At 37.1% G+C, this 24,269-nt stretch overlaps 2 protein-coding genes across 3 annotated transcripts in view; both read left to right on the top strand.

The window, feature by feature from the left end:
* The window catches only part of gfra1a (gdnf family receptor alpha 1a), a 72,073-nt gene extending 54,432 nt beyond the window's left edge, over positions 1 to 17,641 (top strand). Inside the window, exons 5-10 of one of the 2 annotated variants that reach the window (XM_059566496.1) lie at positions 764 to 1,115; positions 3,368 to 3,477; positions 4,312 to 4,446; positions 13,597 to 13,802; positions 16,502 to 16,546; positions 17,279 to 17,641. In XM_059566496.1, coding sequence (XP_059422479.1) covers positions 764 to 1,115; positions 3,368 to 3,477; positions 4,312 to 4,446; positions 13,597 to 13,802; positions 16,502 to 16,546; positions 17,279 to 17,422 — 992 coding nt within the window. In that variant the 3' untranslated portion in view covers positions 17,423 to 17,641. The remainder of the gene's footprint in view (positions 1 to 763; positions 1,116 to 3,367; positions 3,478 to 4,311; positions 4,447 to 13,596; positions 13,803 to 16,501; positions 16,547 to 17,278) is intronic. The other variant, XM_059566497.1, reaches the window with a different exon arrangement.
* A 3,890-nt stretch (positions 17,642 to 21,531) lies between these two features.
* apcs (amyloid P component, serum) lies at positions 21,532 to 22,763 on the top strand. Its single transcript, XM_059565538.1, has 2 exons — positions 21,532 to 21,649; positions 22,029 to 22,763. Exons 1-2 carry the CDS (start codon positions 21,592 to 21,594, stop codon positions 22,697 to 22,699), a joined length of 729 nt encoding a protein of 242 aa, XP_059421521.1. The 5' UTR covers positions 21,532 to 21,591; the 3' UTR covers positions 22,700 to 22,763.
* Positions 22,764 to 24,269: the final 1,506 nt, after the last annotated feature.

The following is a 24,269-nucleotide window of genomic DNA, read 5'->3' as shown; positions in this document are numbered from 1 at the left end:
TTAAAATATTTACCATTAAATTGTATGTAAACCGAAATACAAATTTTTTTTTTTTTTTTGACATAATAGCGGTCATTTTGAGGGGATATATTCCTAAATTGACTATTCTGTGATTTCAACAAGAAGAATAAGACTGCTTTGAAACTTCCATGTAAAGTCAAGCATACACTGTGTGATTTTCGTCTGCTGCTGCTGTAGCTCAGCAAGTCTCCAGAAATGTTAGTTAATTGTGGAATGTGTTAGAAAGCCTGCAATTAGCCGCAGCTGACAGGCGAGAGCAGAGCCATGCCGCTTTGATGACTCCCCTGTTCGGCCAAGATGATGTTTGTTTAGGCTGCAGGGATCCAAAGGGATGAGCACTGTTCCATTAAACATAAAAAAAAACAACCCAAAACAAAAAACAGGTTCCTTATAAACAGCCTCTGTGTTTTGGAAGACCTGCAGAAACTTGATTAATTCACGTGTCTGTCAGTGCCGTAGGGTGTTCAAATAAAATAGTTTTCAGAGATGTGGATAATATCAGACTCTTTTTCTTTGTCTTTGTTTTTGTTACCATTCTTTTTAAATATATTTCTTAAATTAAAAAGTAAATTTTTTTTATCAGTTGATTTATTTTTTCTTTATATAACCATTTTAAAGCAATTTAGCTGGTTTAGCTGCATTTCAACCGCTCACCCTCTCTCCAAAAATGATTGACGGACAGACTGTATCTGTGTTATATTTATTATATTGTCTTTTATACCATGCATCTTTGTCTTTGCAGGTGAGCCAGCGCTAGCAAAAGAGAACAACTGCCTGAATGCAGCGAAGGCCTGCAACCTGAACGACACCTGTAAGAAATACCGTTCAGCTTACATAAGCCCCTGCACCAGCCGAGTCTCAACGGCTGAAGTCTGCAACAAACGCAAGTGCCACAAGGCCCTGCGGCAGTTCTTCGACAAGGTGCCGCCCAAGCACAGCTACGGTATGCTCTTCTGCTCCTGTCCTCTGGGGGATCAGCTGGCCTGTTCTGAGCGGAGACGCCAGACCATCGTACCAGCCTGTTCATATGAGGACAAGGAGAAGCCCAACTGCCTGGCACTGCAAGCGTCCTGCAAGACCAACTACATCTGCAGGTCCGAGCCACAAACAACTCATTTATGACAGGCAACTTATAATATTATTCTCATGAGCATGTTCTTAATATTGTTAATGTAATGAAGTTCAATTAATAAATCAAAAGCACTTTACAATATGTTTCTATTAGTTAACTACATTAGTAAGCATGAACTAACAATTAAAAAATACCTCTAAAGCATTCAGGTTACAATTTATTTTAAGGTGTCCTTATTGTAGCCTCTTTATCTTGTTACAATGTAATGATACACTTAAGTACTGAGTAATATTAATTAACTACATCTACTTAATATATGGTTAGGGTTAGGGTTACTTGCATGTAATTATGCATAACCTATTATTAATAATAAGTACATATAATGTGTAACAAAGATACGTTAAATAAAGTGTTACCAGCATTAATTAATCTTTTAATGATAACCAGCATTTACTAATACATTATTAAAATCTATTGTATCTATTAACATTATTTAATGGAACTGATCTGACTTGAACTAACAGTGAACATTTATATTTTTATTAACTAATGTTAACAAAGATTAATAAATGCTAAAACTAATGTATTGCTTATTGTTAGTTAGTGACTTAATTAATGTTAACTATTCAGAAACCTATTGCAAATAATAATAAATTAGTGAACTGACCCTAAATAAGAAGAATTGACTGTTTTACATATATATATTATTATTATTATTATTATTATATCTTCAATGTTCACTTAAATTGTTATAAGATAATAAACAATAAAATATATTTAAATATTCCAATCTATTCCAACATGTTATAGTGATAATTTTAATACTATGTGATTGAAATTATATATTTCCCTTAATAAAATAATGTAATTAAAAACTGCCATTTAAAAACAATTTAAAATATTATTAATATAATAATTTCTAATAATATAATATAATATAATATAATATAATATAATATAATATAATATAATATAATATAATATAATATAATATAATATAATATAATATAAACAGAACCATTTCACTAGCAGTATCAAACTTTATAGTTGTAAAGCGAGTAAATAAAGTATATACACAAAGTTAAGAATACCTAGCTATCCTTCTCTTTCGCCCTCTTACACACACACACACACACACACACACACACACACACACACACACACACACACTCACACACACATACAAACACTTACATGCAAATGCATCCACACTTCATGGCAACACTTATCTTGTGTGCATTAACACATGGCAGTGCAAAATGAGATATTTAGAGGTGCTAAGAAATGCCTCACTGAATCTGAGAGGCAACATCACAACATGCCATCTGTAATAACACATATTCACCAATAGGGACAGATATTGCCATGAGCAGCTAAACTGCATCTATTGGGAAATAAAGCATTTATTAAGGTAAGGCAGGAGAACACATCGCCAGGACGATTGTGGTGATTATTGAAGTATAGCAATAAAAAACTGCAGCCTTAAATCTGGTTTGTGCAGGAAGGAGGCAACCCCAGAGTCTGCTAAGTGGCTTGTTAAGGATTCATTAGCACAACGTGGATGTAGTTTTGCCAAGTAAACGTCTTTAGGCACACAGAGTGTGACAGCTAATGACCCTGCTCAATCAGAAGATTGACATTATCCGCATTCTGGGGGCACACTCAGACACTCATACAAATAAATGGAATAAATTTGCACTTGCGCTCCAGGTCTGTACAGTTAGCATGCTCCATTCCGGTCATTTTTTCCTCATTATTTGTCTTTCTTGCTGCATCCATCCTGCTCTTGTTCCTATGCTTTTTTTGAAGCCAGGTGTAGCCCCTAGCTGTAGGAAGGTGTTCGGTGAAGTTGTGCAGAGATCCCACACTAGTCTCACACCATGTTGTCTTAGGACACACGGCACAGCACATTGATTTACACATTCCTTCTCCATTCTTAACACTGCCACAGACTGCTACTGAGAGTCTTCCAACACTTTTAACAGCCAAGAACTGTGTGCAGTTTGCTTTTCAAATAGATTTGGAAACATATGTTTTCTTTCATTCATAATGAACTGTATTTAATTATAAAGTGGTGTCATTAGTACTCATTGTACTAGAATAGATGTCAGGAAGAGGTGAGAATTATGTAATATGAAGTGTGTGTGTGTGTGTGTGTGTGTGTGTGTGTGTGTGTGTGTGTGTGTGTGTGCGTGCGTGCGTGTGTGTGTTTGTGTGCGTGCGTGTGTGTGTGTTTGTGTGTGTGTGTGTGTGTGTGTGTGTGTGGTGTTTTAGGTCTCGTCTGGCTGATTTCTTCACTAACTGTCAACCGGAGCCCCGCTCTCTCTCTGGCTGTCTGAAGGAGAATTATGCTGACTGCTTGCTGTCATACTCTGGCCTCATTGGTGAGTTTGCCCTATAACATATATATATATATATATATATATATAAATATATATATATATATATATATATATATATATATGTATATATATATATATATATATATATATATATATATATATGTATGTGTGTGTGTGTGTGTGTGTGTGTTATTATTATTATTATTATTATTATTATTATTATTATTAATATGGTAAATTATAAATTATGGTGTTGGGGAATAGTTGCACTTTTAAAAATCAAGTTATCACATATACCTATAAACACAAAAATGTATTTTTGAATTATTAATATAGTACATTTTATATTAATTTAGAGTCAAGGTGAATACACAAACACACACATCAACCTGTTATATACTGATGATTCAGTGATACAATTTAGTGTCTCGTTAACTACCACTGGGTGACTTCTACTCTCCATACAATCCACTGAGATCTATATAGAGAAAGACTTCGTGAACACATGTTTGTTCTCTAGTTCTTTCTTTGCGTTTTGTTTGTGCTGGATGTCTTCCCAAAGTTGTGTGTGCAGCACACAGAAACAGCAGCTGGAATACAGCAGTGCAGCTATTAATCTGTGATTAGCTCCTGTTGTTGTTCTACCAGTGGGAGACTGTTTCTCTGTGGGCTAACACTGTCACATCCCTACTGTACAGCTTTTATGAGGCACAATGTACCAAAATTATTATTATTTTTATTATTACAAGGGTTTATGTTTTGGAATGTACTGTACACATTGCAGCTTTTAAAAACACACATATGTAATCAAATTCCAATAAAATATGAAATTGATACTTTAATTTTTAAAACGCAACATGTCCATTTGTTTTCCAGGCACGGTGATGACCCCAAATTATCTGCGCTCACCCAAGATCAGTGTGTCTCCATTCTGTGATTGCAGCAGCAGCGGCAACAGCAAAGAGGAATGCGACAGATTCACCGAGTTCTTCACTGACAACGGCTGCCTGCGTGAGTTTCTGCTTTGAAAAATCTGAAACAGACCCTCTGACTTACATGTGTAGTTAGTGTTAGAGCTGGGCCAAATATCATACATTTTTTATACATAAATAAATAAAATCCATATATATATATATATATATATATATATATATATATGCAGTGCCATTCATAATAATTGGAACAGTAAAGACAAAATGTATCTGTTTGCTGTGGAATCAAGACATTTATAAATATGATTAAAAGATGAATATGAGACAAAACTACAGAATGTCACTTTTTTATTATTAGCTGTTTCAGTACATACATGTTTTAATGTTTTACCAAATAAAAGCACTTTTAAAGTTCGTCCCACTATTTGATGTGAGCATAAGTATTGGAACATTTCAATTTAATGATTTAAAAGATTCAAAGCTATTATTTAGTTGCAGATCCCTTGCATGCACTCAGAGCAGTGAGTCTGTGACCCATAGACATCACCAGACTCTTGGTCTTATGCTTTGAAATGCTTTTCCCTGGCTTTAATGCAGCCAATACCAACTGTTGCTTGGGGAGTTTCTGCCTTTAGTCTCCTCTTCATCTCGTTAAATTAATGTTCAATCGGATTAAAATCTTTAGATTGACTTGGTCAATCTAAGACTTTACTTTTTTTTCTCTCTCTCTGATAAACTCCTTGAATTGGCAGGGTGTTTTGGGTCAGTGTCCTGATTTAATGTGAAGCAGTTTCTGATGTGTCTGGTGACATTTTCTTGAATATTGGTAGCCAAGATCATTTTGTACACTTCCAAATTCATTCTGCTACTGCCATCATACATTAAGTCATCATTAAAATTGAGAGGTCCTATTCTAGAGACAGCAATGCATGCCCATGCCATGACACCACCTCCACCAAGCTTTACAGAAGAGGTTGGATGCTTAGGATCATTTGCAGTTCCCTTTTTCTCCACACTTTTGCTTTCCAGTCACTTAGATAAAGGTTAATATTTGTTTAATCTATCCATAAAACTCTATTCCAAAACTCTCCTGGCTTTTGCAAACTCTAATCTTGCCTCTAGCATTTTTGTCTTTACTGTTCCAATACTTATAGAGGGCACTGTATATATATATATATATAGACGGTTTCATCAGGCGCACGCGCCTGGACCTAAGTAAACTTCCGGTCTGTGTTGTGTATCGGTCTGGCTGCAGTGCCTTCTACAAACGCAGTTAAAGTCAAGGTGATGAGTAGACTGAAGTTGGGGTCAGGTGGTTGTGCTGCGGGATGTGTTTCCCATACATTTATTTATTTTTGGAGACTCGCCACAATTTTAAAACTGATCGATTTTCAAAAAGGCTTCGCTGAATAAACATGAGTAACGTTACGTACTGCACGTTTAATAATAATAATTCCTTACATTTGTTTAAATATCAAAACGAGGCACAGGTGTTTTTATTTAGCTGTATTTCTGAAGGAAGACTTGCGTGTTATATGCCTGATAAAGCAGCGTATGAGCGTACCAGCTCTGCTCTGTTTACAACTGTTACTGGGGAAGCCTCTATTTCTCGCGCTTTATGTCTAACGTATTCTTTAAAACATCTCCTGCTGCCAAAGAATGAATTTGCATTTTCATTAAGTCCGCCTGATCCACGCGGCAAACATATGTTGTTTGTTATCAAAAATTATCTACTCTAGAGGGACTTGGCAGTTGTTATTGATTCTATTTGGATATATATATATATATAGTACAGACCAAAAGTTTGGACACACCTTCTCATTCAAAGAGTTGTTGGCCCTTTTGCCTTCTGTCTGCGGTCCAGCTCACCCCTAAACCATCTCGATTGGGTTCAGGTCCGGTGACTGTGGAGGCCAGGTCATCTGGCGCAGCACCCCATTATTCTCCTTCTTGGTCAAATAGCCCTTGATGCCTTCAGTGTGAATCTACAATTTTCATAGTCATGAAAATAAAGAAAACTCTTTGAATGAGAAGGTGTGTCCAAACTTTTGGTCTGTACTGTAAATATATATATATATATATATATATATATATATATATATATATATATATATATATATATATATATATATATATATATATATATATATATATACACCAAGAGATATGAAACCGTTATGAAATGTATCAGCCACTTGACAGTGGAGGGGCCGGCGAACTTGACATTGGAGCAGCCAGCATTTCTAGCTCATGGAACTGGAGACAACTGAAGGGATGTAGATTTTAGCACTGTTAGAAGTCCATTTTTGAGCTCAGGGAAATACGGGAGGATATGGGTAATAGGAACCATTGGTTAGGCATGTGGAGGGTCCCGGCGTGGGATGAGCTGGAGAGGCAAGGTGTGTTTCAGAGGAGGCTGAATGAGGATGATTCTGATTCTTAACTTCTATAAAGGAGAAAAAAAAATTAAATCAAGTCTATAAAAATAATAAAATAAATAGGTCACACAAAAAAATATGTAACAGGTTATATAATATGATTAACAGATTAACAAAAGGATAAAATTATTAGAAATGGCCTATACTTGTTGCAGCTTGTTAAGCCTTTTTCTTGGATTCTTTTACTCTTAATGCATTTACATACCCCTCCAAAGGCTGACCACCCTGGCACAGGCACCACAGCTGGTCCTCAGCCCAGTTTGCATTATTTGGTCTGGTCATCTGTCACGGTGATGCAGGAAGGTGGGGGAAAACAGGAGGTGCAGTTCAAACTCACTTCTTTAAATGAAGAATTTTAGAACACGGGCAGAATGGTAAGGGAAAACACAGCATAACATAAAGGTGACCAAACAAACAAAGACTGAACAGATTGGGGCTTAAATACATAGACAAATGAGGTTAATTAACGGGACACACTTTAACTAAATGGCTAATCAAAATGAGAGGGAGAAACTAGTTCACGGGAAGCACATGGGGAGAAAAACTCAACAAAACAGGAACACAAGTCTGACAGGGTGCCAACATATAGCGCTGTAGTGCTATGGCCGTCCCCAGTTCGAATCCTGGCTCATGGACCTTTCCTGATCCTGCCCTGCCCCCCTCCTATCATAATAAAGACAAAAAAGAGAAATGTTAAACAAAATTAACAAGTTAAAATTAAAATGTGTTAAAAATTTTAAAAGTTTAGTGCCCATATATATATATATATATATATATATAAATTACTTAAACATTTCAAAGCATATACAATTACACAAAGTGAGAACTTTGAAGTGATTTTGAATTAAACTTGAATCAAATCTAATGTCAATTTTCCAACTGAAATTTAAATGAGACAGTATTTAAACTTTGCTGACTTAATGGTTTCATACTTTAGTTATGCAAGTGCTGTAGTCTAATGACAGAGTCTTTGGGAAACTTGTGGTTATATGAAAAGAGTCAGTTTCATTTAATCCGCCTCTAGTAAATTATATAAAATTAGACGTAAAGATGTAAGCAATCTGTCAATCCCTCCTCATATCTTCTTTTAGCTTTTTTCTCTCTTCGTTTAAACTTTGTGCCTCCATCCGTGCCATTTCCTTCCTAACTGTCCATTTGTCTCATTCTCCCTGTGATCTGGTTTGCTCTGTCCAACTCCTCTGACTCGTTTGTCTGAGTTGTTTTCTAAGGCTTTTAGCTCTCCGTCTGTCAGCCCATTTTTACCTCTGCCTCTAAAAAGCCTCTTCCATCTTCCTATTATGTGCACTTCTTTCTCTTACACTGTATATCTTTTGCTCGCTACACTTCTTTGACTGCACCAAGTGTTTTGTTTTGTTCCCGTGCACTCATAGAATGGCGTGAAAACAGACTTAGTGGTAATAGCAAAAAGCAAGCTTTCAGGGAGGGCTTGTGAAAGTGCTGGAAATGCTACGAAAAATGTATAGTACTGAAAGAGATCAATGCAGGGGTCAGTTTAAAAAGCAGTGTCAGGTGAATGGCACTACTCAAACCTCAATACACAGAACTTGAACTAAGTTTCTTGTGGTGAAATAGTTCACAGAAGAAGAAAGTTTTGCCTCAGTCAGAGACAGTTTATAAGAGACATGTCACTTCTTCAATCCTCAATACATATATATAAGGAAAACCCGTAACAGCAAAGATGGCGGTTGTGTGCACATGTCCCGTCCCTCCCGCTGGAAAGCCAATCATCTGCTTTTAACAGTCAAGCCGGGAAACATTTAAGCCTATCGTCTGGTTCCACTGACATATGCGCACAGTTGAGGAACCCTTGCGCATGCGTAGTTAAGGTATAACCTGTGGGGAAAAAGGCGTTTTAAACCTTATTTTGGGGCAAAGTCATCAAATTTTTTTAACGATTTTTATCATATTTCACTGCTGTTTCTATACATGCTGTTTTTATGTCCCGGTGACCTGTGAAAGTGCAGTTCTGACTCTCTGCCCATTCATTTAGATAGGAGCTGGTCTTGTTATTCTTAAATAGCTGCCCGGAGGCATTGCCAAGATGGCGGCCGAGTGGCACGACTTCCCTGAAAGGACTTTGCCTCAGTCCACTGCTAAAAGTCAATAGGAATACATAATAATAATAAAAAAAATCTGATTATGATTCTTCTAACAGGAATTGTGTTTTGTAATGCAATAAAAAAAAAATAATAATAATAATAATAAAAAAAAACAGGATTGCTGTACTTGTTTGTAATGGCTGCATGTTTTTGCCAAAATGTTGTAATTATATATCAGTATGGAAATGATGTCAAAGAAGGAAAAAAAGATTGCCATTCAATATATATATATATATATATATATATATATATATATATATATATATATTTAATTAAATCACAGCTTTTGTGATTTGATAATCGCACTAAGCCATAACAAAAAACTAAAATCTAAATATTATCTGAAACTATTTGTGTTACTACTGAAGCTATATGCAGCCTTTAGCACAATAGTATTTGCTGCATTCAGACTCTGTGGCTGTTAATTTTCCACCCTGACTGAGAGTCTACATGGATTATTTGGACTTTTATGCAAAGCACAAATTGTTTCACTTCAACACCATTTAAAGTTGTGAAGTAGTGTTGAAAAGTAGTGAAGGCAAAAAGATGTTAAAAAATTATGATAAACGTAAGAGAATAGTGACCTGTCAAAATCTTTCTCTAAACCACTGCAGGAAAAACAGAAATAGTTTTCAGTGTTCAGATCTTCACCAGAATGGGCAGGATGGTTTCATTGTAGGAAGAGTATATCTGTGAACAGTTTGAGCTTAATTTATTTTGTTTCTTTTAGTGCCGAGGGCTTTGAGTGGATGTTGAAGGAGACTCTTCAGGAGGTTAAACTGGGTTAAACTGCTTCTTTATTGTTCTATCTTTCTTTCTCGTTCTCTCCTTCTCATTACCTCATTCTCTCGTGTCTCATTAGGGGATTTCAGTGTTAAGACATCCTGACAGTTCTGGGGGTTCGTTCCCAGCGCGTCAGTACCTGGGTGTTTAGGAGGCTATGACGAAGCGCTTTGGCCTCACACCCTACACTAGCCCCTAAGCGTTATGCATCTGTCTGCCCTTGGAACACAGTGTCCTCAACAAAGGCTGGCGTTTCAGCAGAACAGATAGCATTGAGTGAAACAGTGACATTGTTCAAACATTATTAAAAATATTTTTCACGTTTATATCATTGCTTCCGGAGTATGGTGGAATTACTCAAACTTCAAACTGGTGGATAGCACTGGCACAATAATAAGAGTGTTTCCTGGGCCTCATTTATCAATCTACGTAGAAACAAGTGCAGATCCATAAAAAACAAATCTACTTATGGCAGAGTTCACGTGTGATTCATAAAAACATTTGTAAGCCGCCAATCTCATTGGACGAAATCCTTCACATGCGCAAAAATGTTTGTTTGAGCGCTGAATGCTGATTTTACAGTGGACGTTTTAAAATAAAACTGTAACTTTTATGTTTGGTTGAATGCATTTTAGTTTTTATGATGAATGGCTGAAATGTCAGGCAACGGTAGAACTAATGTTGTTTGTGTGTGTGCGAGGTGCCTGTGCGATCAGATGGATTAAATCAAATAAACATATAAAGAAAAGAAATAAAATGCATTTAGAGTGTTACAAAAACGAGCGTGACCTATATGAATTTTTATCCTTTTGTTAATCTGTTAATTATATTATAGCCTATTATATATTTTATGTGATCCTAACTATTTTATTTTTTTATAGATGTAATTTCTGTTTTTCTCCTTTCACCGAAGCACTGCAGGTGCGACGACTGAATCATCAATCTTGTCATCAGTCTGACGACTGAATCATCAATCTTGTCATCAGTCTTGTTTACGCTGCCATTTGTGCATATAAAGCTAAAGCCCTGTATAAAAATGACATTTTTGATGCTCAGAAAAATACTAATTAACAAAATGCTGTAATTCTACAATTCTCCACCATATTTACTATGATGCGTGCAAGTTCAGGTGACTCAAAAACTTGCGTACACGATTGAGATTTGATCGTAGCCATTGCTCACGTCCAAGTTTTGTGATTAAACAACTGTATGCCCTATTTTCTGTTTTATGTTCGTTTAATAAATGAGGCCTACTGACTTTATTTAAAGGTCCTATGACATGAAAATTTCACTTTCTGAGGTTTTTTAACATTAATATGACTTCCCCTAGCATGTATGTGGTCCCCAAGTTTCTAAAAAATTTAATCGGTGCAAATCGAGATTTTACTATCTTTCTCTGCCTTTGAGAAAATGGAAGCTCAAACGGGCTGATCTGGAATCTCCTCTTTGTGACGTTGTAAAGAGAAATGTTACCTCCCCTTTCTCTGCTTTGCCCGCCCAAATATTAACATATAATTCAGTCGCAATATCAGCAAAGGCTTTACAAACAGACTTTTATGATATGGATTCGACAGCACTGGCACAAACAGTGAGTAACCCTGTTCATTAATGCCTGATCTGTGATCAGTGATTTCTGATGTGTAGTTAATCATTCAAGTTCACACAGACTTTCTTTCTAAATCGTTTAATACTGTTTATGCATCAGTGAATCAAGCCAGTGACTAAACGATCAACTTCACGTTGTTTCTCTTAGTAGCATGAAACAAATCTGTTATTTAAATTGTGATTTAACTACAGAGAGCGATCAAAGAACGCTCCCTTTTTTTTCGGAGCTCTCACACATCACGAGTATATCTACACTCTTGCCTAAACTGCCGTTACAATGAATGACGCTGTTATGCTGCACAACAAAGCTCTTACTGTATTCATGTGTTTGCTGTTAGTTGTGGTGAAAGCATTTTGTGAGAGAAAACGTGTTGCAATAATGACGAGATGACTGCATTCACGCGATAAACAGACTCAGTCTACTCAATGCTCATCACTGCAGCCTTTCATGTGATGGGAAAAGATCGAAAAAATAATTATATAATCAACAAATCCATATATATATATATATATATTTGAGAGGGGTCCACATGTAATACGCATTTCAAATGCAAAGATGTCAGCCAATCAAAACAGTTGTCGTTTACTCGGAGTCTCACAGCAGACACGCCCCTTCAAACAGAGCATTCAAGCCAGAGGGCTATTATCAGGATATAAAAATGCTTTTTATTTCTAAATTTTAAATGTAAAAATCATACTAACAATATAAGTACACCTAAGGAAACATTAAAAAGCATTTAAAGAAAAGGAAATAATCCATGTCATGGGACCTTTAAACATATAATGGGGTTAAAAAAAACTGGGAATTAAATCTAATTGAAAGCTGGAAATGAACTTTTATTTTAGAAAACAAATAAATATGATGAAACAAATAAATTATGCTGTAGATACATAAGTTTGGGGAGTATAGTTGTTATTTAAGTGAGTAAATAATCTTATGTTCACCAAGCCTGCATTTATGTGATAAAAACTTTAATATTTTGATGAGCTGAATTTTCAGCAGCCATCTCTCCAATCTTCATTGTCACTCAAACAAACTTTGTTACAATGAAAAGGTATTAATGTAAAAATTTAATTATAATAATAATAACAGCCCTTTTGACCCCTAACGTAAATGTTTTTTTATTCAGTTAGAAAAAAAAGGGTGCTACTAAATGTGCGCTGCTGAAAAACATCTTAATACAAATGCTTTTTACATCAGAAAAGCATGCATATTTTAAGCTGGTCTGCATTTCATCAGAAAAAAAAAATTACAAAAACAGCAAACAGTAGCCTTATATTGTAGTGCATTTTTTTTTCTTCTTTGAAACCTAAAACCTTGTGGATATGAAGGTCTCCAGACATCAGCTGGTGGATTCAGAGAACATGACTCATTGAGAGACATACACATGAGAGGAAACTACACGATTCATCTGCTGAAGAAAATGTGTCAGGGCTTATAGACTAAAACAACGATCAAAGCGCTCAGAGCCTGCGGGGCTTTTCCAGTATTTCCTAGAGAGATAGAAAGAAAACTAAAAATAGCTAACAACACATTTATCATGTTTGTTCAAATGATTTACATGTGAGTATGATAAAATTAGAGAAGCAGATTTAAGATAAAGTGCAGTGACAGACATAACTAAGCACTGTGAGACAGGATGGACGTTTCTGATACAGCAGAACAACTTCACAAAGTAAAACAACTACACATACTGTACCACACTTTCTTGGATTTTGTGTCTTCACAGACACAGACTGCAGTGTTTGTGCTAAAGAGTGTGCTGTCTGTATTTTTTCAGTGGAGATGCAAGAGAGAGCAAGAGCCTTTCAGAGGTCCATATAATGAGGCAGTAGGTCCTACTTCTTAGGAAAACTGGGGAGGCCCTGACTGAGAGTTTGGGCAAAAACTAGTCTTTTCCTAATTTTCATATGTGGAGAAGCAAATATGCACAATTTCCAGTATATTACACAAGCAGGCAAAGCAAACAGTACATTATCTATTAACTGTTTTGAAAGGTCAGGTTTAATATGTTAGTGATAACTGTGCTTGCAATCAGTCAAATACAGTACGTTACACACTGCTGGTCCTTCTGTTAATTCAATTATTATAAAACACATATCTTAAAGACTAATAAACAGTCATACATCTCTGGGTACTCTTATATTATGGTAAACATCTCTCAGACTATCAAGACAGGAGGCAAAACTAGTGTTGTATTGGCCCTCCAAATAATTCTTAAATATTTCATTGTATCTCTCTTTTAATATGAGGAAGAAACCATCTTTGCTTTTTTTATGTAGGTAATGCAATCCAGGCATTTGGAAATGGGACGGATGTGAGCGTTTGGCAGCCAATGCCCCCAGTGCAAACAACCACCACTATGACAACACCATCCCAGAGGAACAGAGATAGAGAGAGATCACCCAATGCCATAGAGCCAGGGACACACATCAACCATCTCAATCCGGCGGATAACTCCCTTTACCAGTTCTGTGGAAGCCTCCAGGTCAGTGGAACTATTGCAGACATAGATCTTCAAATTTAATGTATGCATTGTTGGGTTCCTTAGGGTTTTATGCAGGGTTTTAAAACAGACATTGTGTTCATCGTCTTCATATGTTAGACGTTAATAAATACCTCTGTTAATCTTGAAAATTATGTTTTAGGAAGGGAATGGTTAGGTTGCATATGCCTAATTTACATAAGAGTGCTATAATAAATAATAGGTGACTGCACTAAAAATTTCTCATGGGAAATGAAAATTTGATTTGAAGGTTTTGATCATCATCTGCCAAGTCACCTTTATATCTCTAGCGATTTATACAATATAGATGATTTCAAAGGAGCATCACAGTATAAAGCAAACTTCTTTAAATAGGAAATAAATTCAAATTCTGCTGCAAAGCAGTTAAAAAAAAGACAATAATGTCCTTATTCAGCTCAAGTTTGTTTAATATTTCAGTTTAGAACAGTTTATCAATTATGAAATGATATCAATTCAGCTCTACAGAAGACAATAGAGTGGCTATTTAACTCAGGTCAGATCAGTGTTGATTCTATATAGCTTTAAAACCAAATGCATCAACTATGAAAATAAGTCGATTCAGCTATAAAGCTGCTCTACAGGAGACAATGGTGTCATTTTCCAGCTCAGTTCAGTTCAAGTTTTGTTCTCATCCGATAATGTCAGCGCAGTCTATTTGGCAATATAACTGAATATTAAGTGTGTTTTAAACCACAACTTAGAAAGCCAAAGGCAAAAGTGGACCAAAATTCTATTAGAGAGAGAGAAAGAAAGAAAAAAACAGGCAGAGGGAAGTCAGGGAGGGTCAGTTCATCTCTGGCCTAAAATGAACTTTTGTGTGTAATTAGACTTTTGACTAAACAGCATTCCTGTAACTCATACAGTATAGCAAGGCGTTAGCTATGCCAAGGTCATGGATTCAAATCTCAAGAAATTTGTGCACTGATAACATGTATACCTTGAATGCAATCCTACTCACTTTGGATATAAGTGTCTGCCAAATGCATAAATGTATTAAGATACATCCCTTTAGACAACAGTTCAATCCAACAACAAGACCCACACAGCCAGGGTTAGAGTTGGTTATATACAGCATGTCTTTTAATTAGAAACAAGGCTAATAAATAATCACAGACATTAGGGCACGCACACGCGCATGCATCCAGACCCAAACACTTCAACAGAGAAAAGCGCAGCAGCAGGAGAAAGTGGGGTTAATGAGTTTACATGTTTTTGTATTAGCCTCACTGCTAAACGTAGTCCTCTGAGGGGGAGCAGCTGTCAGTGTGAAAATGAGGAGAAGAACAGAGACGGAGAGTGCAGACTCATGGGATATGTCTGCCAGTCTTTCTTCATCGGTTACAAATGATCACAGCACACCCAGCTGACCTCTAGGAAAACTAGCGAGACAACTCCTGCATATGAATGCCATGTTAATGTAGCCTCTGTTGCATATCAAACTGCTTTTGCCTCTTGTTTAGAACCGAGATGTTTACAGCCAGCCAAATGGTTTAATTCCCCCTTCAGTTATGTGATAGAAAGGGTTTTTGTATTTTTGGGTAAAATGACAGAGCCAGATATGCACTGACACCCTCAAACAAAGAGACATAACATGATACCTCATATAAAAGCATGTCAGATTGCAAGTATTGGGCATATTTTCTAAATTATTGAACACTCTGCTTTAGCAGTACGAGAGAGATCTCTGCATTCAGTGTGAACTCATATTCTAAATATATAATAAAAGTGAGAAACTCTCTGCTTAGTATGCTGTCAAGTGATTCAGTGAGATTAAGGGCCAATTTCATGAGTTTTGTGTTCCTTTTTATTCGCACTATTAAAGTGCCATATCTTGCATTTTGCTTCAATGTAATTAAAACAGCATTTGATGTGTACAGAGAACAATTATCCAACTCTTTTTTTTTTTTTTGGCCTGAACATCACATTTTCTAGACTTTTGTTGGTTTATTTTTTTAATTTAAAAAATGTTTCTCACGCTGGAGAAATTAATCATTAATATTAAACCTTAAATCCTCTTTTTGCCGGTCTGTTGACGCGGTTGTTTATAATGTTGTTTATAAAGGCATTGCTTTATCATGCTGGGCTCTGGCTTAGGTTCAAGGCGGCTAGTTTCAGGAGGATACCGAACCGCCAACACACAGGAATCCATTCATTATACTGTCACCAGGTCTCCTATATCACCACTGCTTCTCACTTTCTAAGACACACATACCTATACAACAAGTACACACACACAAGGAAGTGAAATCCATACTAAATTGTAAGCTTCTGGAGGGTTACATTTGAAATGCTAAAATCTGAGAAATATAATGTGCCCTCAAACTGAGAATCCTCAAGTAACCCACCTGCTATGATTAATATTGATATCAGCCTGTGCACACATTTAATTCTCTATTGTTTTATTGGCACTACCTAAAAAGAGAATCACAATAGATTTGAAACTTGTTAATATCATTATAACACACACTACTAATTAACTAACAATTAATGGATGTACAATCGAAGCTATAAACAGAAGTCTGGCTATTTTGTTATTGATTATCCAGTGTGGATCCTCCTGCAGGACTGTTGTAATATGTAGTCTAGTAATGGTTTTCTTGGTCCAAAATGTTATTAATTTATATTCAGTTACTTTAACTGAGTTTTTTCCCCCTTTCTAGGCACAGAAGCTAAATACAAACAACACAATAGATGTGTTATGTGTGGTAAGTATGCTTACATCTTTTCATGCCAGAATAAAAACTGATAGCACATCTCAAACTAAGCATATCTCTGATATATGTCAAGTGCTATTGAAAGGATTAATCATAATGAAAAAAAAGAGAGTCAAAGCAGTAATTATCTCATGTCACATTGGCCCCTTTTGGTTGAATTTTGACCTGGCACTAGAGGGCTCTTCCTGCCCGGTATGCACATGATCTTTTCGTTGGGCGATGGTAAAATGTGAACATTGCTTATCTTCTGCCTTTTAAAGTTCACTAAATGTCATTGTACATAATAAAAGCAACATTATATGCTAGAATGACATTTAGTGTTGCAGCGGCAGGCCCAAACTGCCCTAAAAATGAGGACCTCTTTTCAGAGAACAGTTTCATTGCTGAATCAAAGGGCTTTTCTAATCCCACAGACATCTGAACCCGTGTTGGGTATAACTCAGACAGAATGGCATTTTTATTTTTTAATGAACCAGGGTTTTTTTTATTTATTTTTTGCAAGGTGAAAGTCCAGGTTTTTTGCAATGCATTATGGTGTACTAAAAGCCTTGAAAAGCCAATCACAAACACATACAATTCCTTTTAGAAAAGTTCAAGTTAACATCATAATGAAAAATGTCAAAATCAAATAGCTGAACTCTGCCATGTTTGACCACCTTTAGGCTGGTAAGACTAAATGCTCATCCTCTTTTTTTTGCCTGTTCACTGTTGTGTTTCTCCAAGGACCCACAGATTGATGACCCCAGCTCCGCCAATGCCATCACCAGGAATTCGTCCACTTGGCAGGGAACTCAATCAGGCCTTAGCTCTCTGCTGCTCCTGCTGGCTTCCTCCTTGCACTGCATCTTCACCATAGCGATGTTGTAGCCACCTAAGAACATACAACAGGGACAGTCACAATTTGTAGAAAGTCGATAGCTGTTCCTGGTCAATCTGTTGTACTCGGTACTCTCTCTCTCTCTCTCTCTCTCTTAGTCCCTCCCTTCCTCTCTCTCTGTTCTTTTTTTTAAAAGGGGTCATATGATGCGATTTCAAGTTTTCCTTTCTCTTTGGAGTGTTACAAGCTCTTGGTGCATAAAGAAGATCTGTAAAGTTACAAAGACTAAAGTGTAAAATCCAAAGAGATATTCTTTATCAAAGTTAAGATTCAACCATGCCTACCTAAAACGACTTGTTCTAACACGCTCCCACGTCTACTTCAAGATTCAAGATTTTTTTTCGTCACATACACAGTTATATAGAGCATATATAACCAGCAGTGAAATGTCGTCAGGGTCAGGTCCACTCCATGGACAGTGCAGTTATTAAAGAATACAACACAGATGAAGAAATATACATAAATATAGCTATGAAAGAATGAAATAAAAGTAAACAATAAAAATATATGAATAAAATATTTTTAAAAAATGTACTTCACGATGTGGGAAGATTTGCATAACACCGCCCAAATGTTCACGCAAAGAAAGAAGGCGTAACTTTAATTCTCTCTGTTGCTGCCGCTGCCATGTTGTGGAGATGCTGTGTGTTTCATTGTGAAAGCTAAACTATTTTGTTTGGTCTTCCAAAAGAGGACACAACTAGAAATCAGAGGTTAAGTTGTATTTACAACACTGTTCCAGAACAGTTCAACCCAAATATTCAGATGTATGCTGCGTATTTTATGGAGGATGAGGACTGTTTCCCATGAGAGTAGCCTACAATGCTTCTGTGGCACAAAGGCTGTTTCTATAAAAGTGAGGCAGCCTGTAAGTACGTTTTTTATATTTAAATAATTTGCCAATTTGATTCAAATGCGAGTTTTGAGCAGTGTAGAGCAAAGCTTGTTGTTTGTTGTTTCTCCAATCACAAATGCAGACATAGTTTTATGTTTAGCAAGCAATACTCAATGCAACGCATAAAAAGACAGTACAAGTCATTATAATCAGTAATTATGTCCCCACTGGATGCAACAAATGCCTCGTTTGAAATGGGTTGTATTGGTTTTGACTGTTCTAGTGATGTCCGGATCACGAAGAGTCGTTCTATTTAACCGGATCTTCTAAGTGAACCGGTCAAACTAGTTCACCAAATCGAACTGAAACGTTTGAAACAGTTCGCATATCCAGTACGCACTAATCCTCAAATTACTTAAGTTATTCAGTTTATAAACCTGTATATAACTGAGTTACTCAGTTATTCCTAACAGTGCATTGACTGAACTGCTAAAAGAGAACTGACGATGGAATGTGCACAAGCAGAGCAGCTGGACTGAGACTCGTCCTGATGGGAGACGGCATCCCAGTATGTTAAGGAGCGTAACATATCCGTCACATGCTTAAGGCATTCGGCCAATCACAAAACGATGAGCTTTGTAAAAATCCATGCGTTTCAGAAAGGCGGTGCATAGAGGAGAAACAATAATGTACATTATATGGAAAATAATGTGTTTTTTGAACCATAAACCCCATCAACACATTGCATTACACCAAATACACAAAATAATGTTCTTTTTAGCAACGCCATATGACCCCTTTAAGAGCTTTTGTTGATGTTGTCGATGCAACAAAACAAAGTGGTCTTGGTGTACTAGAGTTTCTGTCTCTCTTCCCTCCTGATTTCGCATCAGAAGATGAAATGGGAAAGAAATGCAAGAGAACCCTGGAATCATTGCAGCATTCCCATGTGATGTTGTGCCGTTTATGTGTTTGAGGTCCAGAAATCATAAGGACTCCTGTCACAGCAGTAGAGATTTATCTTATCTGTGCACTTAACAATACAGTGTGCTCTATCCATTGCTCACTGGTACACAAAGTAAAACCAAGACACTATTAAAATGTAATTTTTAAGACGTGGTCACTGTTTATTTTTACGAATTGTCTTCTGCAATCTTTTTTTTTTTTTTTTTTTTTTTACATTACGGTGAAAATTAGATTCTCACTAATAGTGCTTCTCCGTAGTTTTTCGATAGCATTACTGGCCCATCTGTAGGTCAAACATATCAAAAGACATTTACAAAACATCTAGTCACAGAAAGTGAAAGGAGGGTTTAGAGGGGAGTTTACTGGATGACCAACAGGACAGTAGCTTTGTCTGAAAATACATGAAGGAGCCTATTTGATAACTTTGCTCTGGTTTGTTATGGTGTGTTTGCGTGTGGATGCATGTGTGAATGTGAAATGCTGTTTGTATGTGTTTGTTTGAAGGTTGAGGATGAGGTCATGGGTTGACTGGATGGATATGTCAATAGAACTGGGGTTTCAGAACTCCTCTGTCACAGTTTACGGGAGAAAACATGGACTGAGGCCAGGCAGCAGCATTGATTCTTGTGTAATCAAACAATGTGTCAAGGTTCTATGTTACAATTGCTTATATAAGTATCTGTAAATTGCATCACCACTCACAAGGCTAAATTTACCGGCATCCGTGTATCTATCAAGTGTATATTGCCTTTCTGATGTTGCTTTGACAGAGATTTTCATACTTTGGCCCCAACGAAACATGCAATCTACAGTAGTCATGTATGCATTATGTACTGTAGCCAGTTTTTTGTACTGTATGTCTATACAAAAGTTACTGAAAGAGTCAGTATTGTGATCCTGCATCACAATTACTTAAAACCAGTGAGAATTCTTATATACTTCAGAAGTCTTATATATGGCAGTATGAGGCATGTGCAGTTTAACCACCTCAGCGGTACACGTTAAAAGAGTCTATGACATGCTGCTTTGGATCATGTGGCATTTTTGAACAAAAAAATAATGTATTGTTGTATTCCATGTTATTTATAGGACATTTTAAGTGCTACATAAAAAAAAATAAAAAATAAATAATAAACACTCAAACATATATACTTCTACATGAACTATGTTTATAGAGCCTGCTATATTTGAATTGGGATTTGGTTGTACAATGTATTATCATACTGGGTAAGGATTTATCACTTTTCTTAATAACTATATACACAGTATATATTTTGTTTAGATATTACAGTACAAATTGAAGACTTGCATCTGTAATTATTGCTGTCCTGTCCTATATCCCAAATGAAGGAGATGTACAACAGCCATTTATTTACTATACCACTATGTTATTGTTTTATGGTAAGCCAAAAAGAAAGGGAATTTTATTTTTGTATCCTTTCGCATTATGAGTTTATTTATTGTAATATTGTCTTTTCTGCTGGTAAGCAGTATGGGAACTTTAAAAGTATGAACATTAAAAAACCAAGCATGAATGATGGAAATTTAATAAAGGCTATTGGATGCGGTTTGTTATGGATTCTAAGCAGGCATTTTGTGGTGGTCTGCTGTATTTGGGTTTGGTTGCGACATAAAGTTGCTGTGAAGATGGTAGCAGGACAGTAAGAATCTTACACTGTAAAAACTATATTTCACTACATCCACATCTTATTGCTCCAGAGAATCAATAAAAATAATAAAAATAAAACAAGTCTCTTCCACGATCTGTCACATTTATTCTTAGCTTGTGAAAATGTAAAAAGTATTCTATGAAAACGATTAAAATGTTGATGATTAAAATGTTGTGTTTGTTTTCACCTGGAGGATGAATAAGAGGAATTTAGCAATTTAACCTTAATAATAATTTTGTTTATAAAAGGAGATAGCAACAGGTCAGTGAGGGCTGCACAATAATTCTAAATAAAATGGCAATATGGACTGAGACACTATAATAACTTAAAAAGATGTAACTAAATATAACCAAAGTCCCACAGAAAGTGGCTTTAGTTGGTTCTCATAAAGATTGAACCCACGTGTGAACACTCATAAAACGCAGCTATTCCATTGAAAGCAAAATGTGGTCTCTTTGTTCTTTTTGCTTAAATGTCTCAGCAGCAGTTATACTTTTTCATATGAGAATAAAAGTTACAAATTTCAGTTTTTGGCCAAATCGTTCAGCCCTGCTCCTTATCTATGCATGTAACCAAACTGCTGAATCATCACTAACATGCAGTGTCCTCACTGCAGTGGTGCAGTATAAAAGAGCAAGAGCGAAGCGCTCAGGTGCCTCTCACATGCCTGACTCGACCCAACAGGACCATGAAGAGACTTGCTTCATACGTTATCTTTATTGTCTTTTGCGATTTGGTGTTGTCCCGTAAGTACTATGTGATACTAACAATATACAGTAGTCAGCATTTAAAGTGGATCAAAAACTTTCATCAAAGTTGTCCTTAAACCAAAATGCGTTCTTGTCCTAGGACAACTTTAATTAACTTTTTTGATCCACTTCAAATGCTGACTACTACAGTTTTTAAAATAGAGGTCACCTAATTAACGTTGGTTATAATAATGTTGAATTTAGTTCATTAATACCACTGGACAAAGCAAAAAAAAATAAATAAAAGAATTTAGACAGCCTTTGTCAGTTTATTTTGTTTGTATACTGCTGTCTATGTGGGTCAACCAGTGTCATTTCACATTATAGAGCTTTTAATGCCTTAAGTGCTGAAAACCTTTACTTGTATCAACAACAGAGCCGATAAAAGACAGAAAATGTTTGAGGGGGAAGGTCATCACATTCCCACAGCTGAACACCAACACCTGGGTGAAGCTCCACCCGAATGAATCCATGAACATGTCTGCAGCCACCGTGTGTTTGCGATTCTACACTGAACGAATGAGTCTCGACCCATGTCTATTTTCTCTGGCTACACCATCGTACCCTCAAGACTTTTCTTTACAGTGGTTAGGTTACAGCAAACAGTACGAGATGACTATTCATAGCTTCAAGGTTCAGTTGGATGGTTTGGTGTTTAACAACAATCAGTGGATCTCAATGTGTGCGACCTGGGATGCCAACAGCGGTCTTGCCCAGATGTTTGTGAATAAAGTAGCCAGCATTAAGAAGGCAGTGGGCCCTAAAGCATCTTTCAAAGGAAATCCTGTCATAACACTCGGACAGTGTCAGACCCAATATGATGGAGGGTTCAACCAACACAATGCTTTCACAGGTTTCATAGCAGATGTGCATATACATGGAAAAGTCCTGCCCATCCGTCAGATTAAGACCTACATGGAGGCAAAGACCAAATACAAACTTGGGGATTACATTAACTGGCACAATCTGATGTACACCATTGCTGGGTCTGCACAAGTGGAAGAAAAGCATCAAGTAACATTCTATAGCAATGAAGAGCAGCAATAGTGCTCTGTTGTACTGAACTATTGTTGTAATGTCATGAGAAATGAATAAACATCTTGACAACGAACTTTGTGCTGAGTTTTCAATATTGACCAAACAAGAGAAGCTTAACTGACATGAATTAGAGTCAGATTTGGGTTCAGTTTAATGATCAGACTTGACACAGTGGAATCAAGCTTGCATTATTTTTTTTACTATATAACTGATAGAGTAACAGCATTTACCACTAACATTGTAGAAATGACCTACAGTAGTTAAGTTTATCAACTAGCAACATCCTGAATGAGGTTGAATAGTTTGTACTGCCAAAAAAAAAAAAAAAAAATTGATGTCACTTGTGGACACCCTACAAATGCCTGGTTTGTTAACCGGCATTTTTACTTGCTCTGTACTATAAAACGTACTCGGTTACTAAACGTAACCTCGGTTCTCTCTAGAAGAACGAACGAGTACTGCGTCTTAGCTAAGATGCTACGGGAAAAGTCTCTTTTCACGAAATACTGAAGCAAAAAATTATCCTTAATTTTGTATTTTTGTAAAGCGCATTTGCAGCAGTACACAGCCATAGGCGAGACGGATCGTTCGCTCATTGGCTTGTTCTGCGGCAACTGCACAGCCTATCGAGCGCGGGCTGATGCAACATCAGACCAATAAGGGCGCTTCGCGCCCTTCTTGCCACTTCCCGCCGAAACGGGTGTGGCCCAACCTATAAAAGGAGCTCGAAAAGGCTGACTCACCTGATTTATTTCATCGCCGAAGCGAACCAGAGTGAATCGTGCGCACGGCAGAGAACGCAGTACTCGTTCGCTCTTCTAGAGAGAACCGAGGTTACGTTTAGTAACCGAGTACGTTCTCTTACGAGAGCTCTCTCGTACTGCGTCTTAGCTAAGACGCTACGGGAACCCAATGTAAAACGCCGTGCGCGCAGGGATCACACACCAATAAACCTGAAGCAACGCCCAGGATTTACAGTGCACAGTCACCTGAGGGACTCACAGAGAGTCCAGGACAGAAAAGGGAAAAAGCCCTCCGTCCCATATCTAGCAGCATCCGTAGATGCGGCAATATGACGTCACACAGCCGAGGCAAGGCCTGACCCATGTGGCAATGCGGGTCTTACGCAATACTGCCCATATAACAGTCGGCAGCGCATAGCGCTCGTGAACTCAGAATTCCCCTCAGGGCCCTGATTCGCCTATACCGACAGCAGCCTTGCTTGCAAGGCGGGAACCTCCAGGTTATAGAACCTGATAAGTGTAGACGGCGAGGCCCAACCTGCCGCCATACATATATCCTGCAAGGAGATCCCAGTAGACCACGCCCACGACGAGGCGATGCCTCTTGTGGAGTGTGCTCTGACGCCCAACGGGCACTGAAGGCCCCTGGAAGCGTAAGCTAACGCTATGGCGTCAACTATCCATCTGGATAGAGTCTGTCTCGAAACAGCCATTCCCTTGGAACGCCCACCGAACGAGACAAATAGCTGCTCCGTCTGCCGAAAGGCAGCAGAGCGAGACACATAAGCTCTTAAAACCCTGACAGGGCAAAGAAGACTCGAGTCTCCATCGTCCCC

Source organism: Carassius carassius, chromosome 14 (genome assembly GCF_963082965.1).
Source record: "Carassius carassius chromosome 14, fCarCar2.1, whole genome shotgun sequence".
NCBI lineage: Eukaryota > Metazoa > Chordata > Actinopteri > Cypriniformes > Cyprinidae > Carassius > Carassius carassius.
The sequence above is the reverse complement of the archived record's forward strand: the minus strand, read 5'-3'. Positions and strand labels throughout refer to the sequence as shown.

Excerpts from the sequence above, each read along its gene's own strand:
- apcs (XM_059565538.1), top strand. The coding sequence starts at position 21,592 with ATGAAGAGACTTGCTTCATACGTTATCTTTATTGTCTTTTGCGATTTG. Across the intron at positions 21,650-22,028 it reads TTGCGATTTGGTGTTGTCCC|AGCCGATAAAAGACAGAAAA; the intron begins GTAAGTACTATG and ends TATCAACAACAG.